The sequence below is a fragment of the Hibiscus syriacus genome, unplaced genomic scaffold, assembly GCF_006381635.1.
Source record: "Hibiscus syriacus cultivar Baekdansim isolate YM2019G1 unplaced genomic scaffold, ASM638163v2 tig00110332_pilon, whole genome shotgun sequence".
Lineage (NCBI taxonomy): Eukaryota > Viridiplantae > Streptophyta > Magnoliopsida > Malvales > Malvaceae > Hibiscus > Hibiscus syriacus.
In genome coordinates, this window is record NW_024062688.1 from 4,379,887 (window position 1) to 4,385,886 (window position 6,000).

A 6,000-nucleotide genomic window follows, 5' to 3' on the forward strand; every position below is an offset into this window, starting at 1 on the left:
ATCTTCTCATAACTGTTTTATGACATTCTAACTAAATCCGAATGGCTGACTGGTCGAAGTTTCGACCAAACATGTCGTTAAAGAAATCTGTTGTTGGATAATCAAATTCTCTTTATTTTAATAATAATTCTGACCACCTAATTAACGTGGACTTTTTCCCAATCTGTTTTTTCTTTGGAAAAAGTAAATAAAGACCGGAGATTTTCAGTCTACATTTGACGTAAACTAAGTGCATGTCTTAACAATCTTCCTTCACGTTTCCCTGAGACTTACGTTGGATTAATAAAAATTACATTTAAATGGGTTAGTCATTTCAGAAAATTTATCAAAATAATTAACTCAAGTCCAATACAGTTTAATTTGTAAGAGGCTCTTATATATTCAGCATTGTAAATTATGTTCACACTGTAAGTTATCATGCAAGTGTTATAGCGATCAAAGATGATATTATCAACAATATAACACCATGAAAAAATGACTTTAACCATCCATCTCAATTTAATGTATAAACCAAGACTACATGTAGCAATACGTATGATTAATTTCTCGCTTCCTTGTGAATCAAGCATTGAAGAAATTAATAGGCTAGTGGGTGTAACAACTCCTTGCCGGTCTGAAGTATGTTTCTGGCTGCAAATATCACCGTTTTGCCCAATCAAGCACCTAATCGGCCAACCTTCGAACAACTGCATCTCTTTCATATAAATACCCTTTTTCTCTATCTCTCATATCAGCACCAAAGGGGTAGCTTTTCTTTGAGTAAGCTTTGATTAAATGGAGATTTTCAAGAAATTTTCTTTCATTGTCATTGGCATTTTCCTTGTCATCTGCTCTGTATTGTCTGCAAATGCCGAAGTTCATCGACACCGATTTGTCGTACGTCTTCGTTTCTTTGTTTTGATCTTAATTTGTCCATTGTTTTCGTTTGATTCGTATCAAAGAGTTGATGTTTGGTCATTTTCAATGGAACAGATTGAAGCGACAAAAGTGAAGAGGCTCTGCAAGACTCATAACTCCATCACTGTCAATGGCATGTTCCCTGGACCTAATTTGGAGATCAACAATGGTGACACCCTTGAAGTTCTTGTTGTCAACAAAGCCAGATATAATGTCACCATCCACTGGTAACTCATTCATTCATGTCATCAGCTTTCTAGTTGCGTATGGTCATTTGCACACATTTGAGTTACCATAATAATCACTTTGATATATAGGCATGGTGTTCGGCAAATGAGAACCGGATGGGCAGATGGACCTGAATTCGTTACTCAGTGTCCGATTAGACCCGGGGGAAGTTACACTTACAGGTTTACAGTTCAAGGACAAGAAGGGACATTGTGGTGGCATGCTCACAGTTCATGGCTTAGAGCCACTGTTTATGGAGCTCTCATCATCCGCCCCAGAGACGGCGAATCCTACCCTTTCCCTAAGCCGAAACGCGAAACACCAATCCTTCTCGGTAAAAAAACATCTAAACATCAATAACTCCTTTAAGACTATGAGTACAATTATGATGATCAAAATGATAAATTATGCTGATTGATTATGAATAGGTGAATGGTGGGATGCTAACCCCATTGATGTTGTGAGGGAAGCAACAAGAACAGGGGCAGCTCCAAATGTCTCTGATGCCTATACCATCAACGGTCAGCCTGGTGACCTTTACAAATGCTCCAGCAAAGGTAATTTACATCCCTTATTTCAACCAAGATCTTAACCATAATAACCGAAATTCAAACTTGAATGGCATATGATTTATATTCTACATTTGCAGAGACTACAATAGTTCCCATCGACTCCGGCGAGACGAATCTCCTCAGAGTGATCAATGCGGCCTTGAACCAACCCCTTTTCTTCAAAGTAGCTAATCATAAGCTCACTGTTGTTGGAGCTGATGCTTCCTATGTCAAACCCTTTACCACTTCAGTCCTCATGCTAGGCCCTGGCCAGACCACTGATGTTTTGATCCGAGCTGATCAGACACCTTCCCGGTATTACATGGCGGCTCTAGCATACCAAAGTGCTCAAAATGCACCATTCGATAACACGACCACCACCGCCATTCTCGAATACAAATCTGTCACTTGTGCTGCCAAAAACTGCAAGGCAACAACTCCGGTTATGCCTTCTTTACCAGCCTACAATGATACCAACACTGTCACAACCTTCAGCCAAAGCTTTAGGAGTCGACAAAAGGTAGAAGTCCCAACTGATATCGACGAAAGCCTCTTTTTCACAGTCGGCCTTGGACTCAACAACTGTCCGCCGAATTTCCGAAAACGTCGATGCCAAGGACCCAATGGTACACGTTTCACAGCTAGCATGAACAATGTCTCATTCGTGCTCCCACGGAACTTCTCTTTGTTACAAGCTCACCAACAGGGAATTCCAGGGGTGTTCACCACAGATTTCCCAGGAACCCCTCCAGTGAAATTCGATTACACCGGAAATGTGAGCCGATCGCTCTTTCAGCCTGTTCCGGGAACCAAGTTGTACAAATTGAAGTATGGTTCAAGGGTGCAAATCGTGATTCAAGACACAAGCATCGTGACACCAGAGAACCACCCGATTCATCTTCATGGATACGATTTCTATATCATAGCAGAAGGTTTCGGGAACTTCAATCCGAAAAGAGATACATCGAAATTCAATCTTGTTGATCCACCTTTGAGGAACACAGTGGGAGTGCCGGTGAATGGATGGGCAGTCATTAGATTCGTAGCAGATAATCCAGGTAAGAACATCATTAAAAATTAATTATTTTTTTTCATGTCAATGAAATAATTCATTACTTGTTGTGAATAACAGGAGTGTGGCTAATGCACTGTCACCTGGATGTGCATATCAATTGGGGTTTGGCAATGGCTTTCCTTGTTGAAAATGGGGTTGGAGAATTACAGACCATTCAACCACCTCCGTCGGATTTGCCTTTATGTTAGAGACAATCCATCATCATCCCCACCCAAAACACTATAATTAGTGCAAACATAGGCCCAACAAGAAGGGTTGATTGCAAATCCTTTTATTTGTATTATTTGTCAGTTTGATAGTAGCAGAAAAATTCATGGTTGTTTTTCCCTGCATATGGGAAGTTGGTTTCATCCTCTTTTTCGTTGTTTTCTTTCTATAGTTTTATTCTTTTCATTTCAGAGAATATCAAAGATAATTTTGAAGTTTGTTCTTTCTTTTTTTAATCGAGTGTTTTTTGTTTCTTGTGATATTGCTGTTAGAACTTAAACGAAATGATACAATTTGTAATGATAACGTGATATAAAACAAAACTAAGTATGATCATAGCATGCATATAAACCATTTGTTACATAGATCTTAACTTTTTCTGCTCTATGTCAATCTGACTAATTTCAACTATCATGACTGGTTGAAGTCGACAAGGATCGAGTCCAAGTCGAATAATATTTGTTGAATCTGAATACCAAATGGACAGTATGATATTAGAGTTCATATTGCATATGAAGAAATTACTCACTTTTAATAGGCTAGTAGGTGCAACAGCCTTGTGCAGGTTTGAACAAAGTCATTGCCTGCGAATATCACCATTTTGCCTAATCAAACACCAAATCTGCCAACCTCTAAACAACTATCTCCCTTTACCAAATAAACCCTCTTCCCTATCTCACACACATTACCAAAAGCAAAGCATTTAGCTAACTAATTAACCTTTGATTAAATGAAGATTTTCAAGATATTTTCCTTCATTTTCCTTGTCATTTGTTCTGCATTGTCTGCCATTGCGGAAAATCAATGATGCAATTTTTTTGGTACGTCTTCGTTTCTTTCTTTTAATGTTATTTTTTTATTAGATTTATGTCAAAGAGTTGATGTTGGTGATTTTCAATGGAATTAACGAGAGTTTAATATTACATATTTTTATTATTATTTACATCTCATTTATCGTTTGGATATTAATGATTTATCTTTATTCTAAGTTTATTATGGACAAGAACTTTCTTGGATTAATTAGCCTAAAAACTAGTAGATTTCGATGGTCCATTCAACATCTTATAGGAGACAAGCATAACCTACTTGAATATTTAATTTATAATTTACATGCGACAAGGTTATCGAGAAGATGAGGAAGAATTCAACCAGAAGACTTAAATATTTATATTTTGTGATAAACCTTTTTAATTTAAGATTTTTAGTTTGATTGTTCTATTATTATTTTATTTAAGAATTAGTTATTTTATTAGAACTCTTATTAGGATTTTTCATTTGATTATTTTAGGAATTAGTTATTTTATTTGCTTAGAACTATCGGATTATAAATACCCCTTAGGTTCAACACTTGAAACTCATATTGAAATTTATTTTCCTTGCTTGTTTATTGAAATTCTACTTTTCTTTCATCTCTGTCTTTCTTTCTTTATTTTCTTTCATTATTTTCATTTCACAATGCTAAGCATGATCCAATTCATGCTTGGCTAAACTTCTACTTAGCCAAATGTTTTTGTGAAACTCAATCCCATTCGTGAGAATTGAATATTGATATTCATACCTTCAAATCGTATTCTTGATTCTTTAGAAACTGGGAGTGACAATAGGTCATTCTCTTAAAAGTTATTACAACTTTAACTCAAAAGGTTAAATGATGCCAAATAAATCATGTTAATGTGACACATCAGTTTTCCATCACCTACAGTAACAGTTGTAAACGTCGAGTGACTAATTGTAACAAACGATAACGTTAGTGACGAATTTATAACTTTTGAAACATCAATGGTGAAAACGAAAACTTACTCAAACATTAGTGGCCATTTGCATAGTTTACCCTATTATTTATTAGGGCCATTGATATAGTAAAAAAGATTCACTTAATAATTCTTGGAAAAAATCACTAATAAAAGTTTGTTGGCACCTTATCGTGAAGGTGACCAACCCAAAATTGTTACACAAATTCGTTCAATCAGCTGATGTTCAATATTTAGGAAATTAGGATAATATGACCATTTGCTTAGGAAGTCATGCATTCAATGAAACTGAATATTTAGTATTTAGTGTCTCCATATTAGATGGCGGTTGGAGCCTGCTAAAACGCGCAAAACACACCATTGGACAACACGACCACCACTGTCATTCTCGAATACAAGTCTGCCACTTATGCTGCCAAAAATTCAAAGGAAGTTATGCCTTGTTTACAGCCCTACAATGATACCGATACTCTCACAAGCAAAGCTTTAGGAGTCTACAAATGGTCCAAGTCCCGACCGAATTTCCGCAAGCGTCTTTGCCAAAGACCAAATGAAAGCTGATACATTATTGGCGATTAAAGATAAAATTATCATTCAGCATCCTAATTATATTCTGTTGAACACCTTACATGCCAATAAAGGATCAAAACAATAAGAGGAAGAAATAAGTAATCAAATGGAAGAATATTTGGTTTATTTAATGTATTTGAAAGAACATAAATTGTCCTTTATATTGGCAAAGAACCACGTAACCCTAACAAACATCAAATAAAATATTAAATTTTAAGTTAAACTTAACCACATTTATTAAGCTATAACATAAACTTAATTTAATATTGGTGTTAGTATTTCAACACTCCCCCTCAACACCAACTTTCATGACGAGCTGACGACAGAACCTTTCGTGTTTGTTTTCACCCAAACATTTCGTAAATAAGTTTGCCACTTGGTTTTTGTCTTCATATGTTCAAGCTTGATTTCTTCTTGCAAAACCTTTTCTCTAACAAAGTGGTAGTGCACTTTCACATGTTTAGTTCTTGCATGAAAAGTTGCATTCTCAGCTAAATGTATGCCTGATAAATTGTCCCAATACAAAGTGATTGGAAACTCCACTTGCTGATGCATGTCCTGCAACAATTGCAAAAGCCAAGTGCTCTCTTGAGCTGTTATTACTGTTGCACGATACTCTACTTCAGTAGTTGACAAAGACATTGTAGATTTTCATTTGCTACACCAGAAAATTGCTCCGTATCCAAGTAAAAATAGTTAGAAATCCAGACTTGAATATGAA

At 36.1% G+C, this 6,000-nt stretch overlaps 1 protein-coding gene across 1 annotated transcript; it reads left to right on the forward strand.

Moving 5' to 3' along the window:
- The first annotated feature begins 759 nt into the window (after window positions 1–759).
- On the forward strand, window positions 760–3,014 carry LOC120119879 (laccase-12-like). Its single transcript, XM_039139676.1, has 6 exons — window positions 760–876; window positions 973–1,124; window positions 1,215–1,459; window positions 1,554–1,682; window positions 1,775–2,734; window positions 2,809–3,014. Exons 1-6 carry the CDS (start codon window positions 775–777, stop codon window positions 2,937–2,939), a joined length of 1,719 nt encoding a protein of 572 aa, XP_038995607.1. The 5' UTR covers window positions 760–774; the 3' UTR covers window positions 2,940–3,014.
- The last annotated feature ends 2,986 nt before the right edge of the window (window positions 3,015–6,000 follow it).

What these genes read in the sequence shown, in the direction of transcription:
- LOC120119879 (XM_039139676.1), top strand. Translation starts at nt 775, where the DNA reads ATGGAGATTTTCAAGAAATTTTCTTTCATTGTCATTGGCATTTTCCTT. An exon ending in TTCATCGACACCGATTTGTC is followed by an intron (nt 877 to 972) that starts GTACGTCTTCGT and finishes TCAATGGAACAG; the next exon opens with ATTGAAGCGACAAAAGTGAA. An exon ending in ATTCGTAGCAGATAATCCAG is followed by an intron (nt 2,735 to 2,808) that starts GTAAGAACATCA and finishes TGTGAATAACAG; the next exon opens with GAGTGTGGCTAATGCACTGT.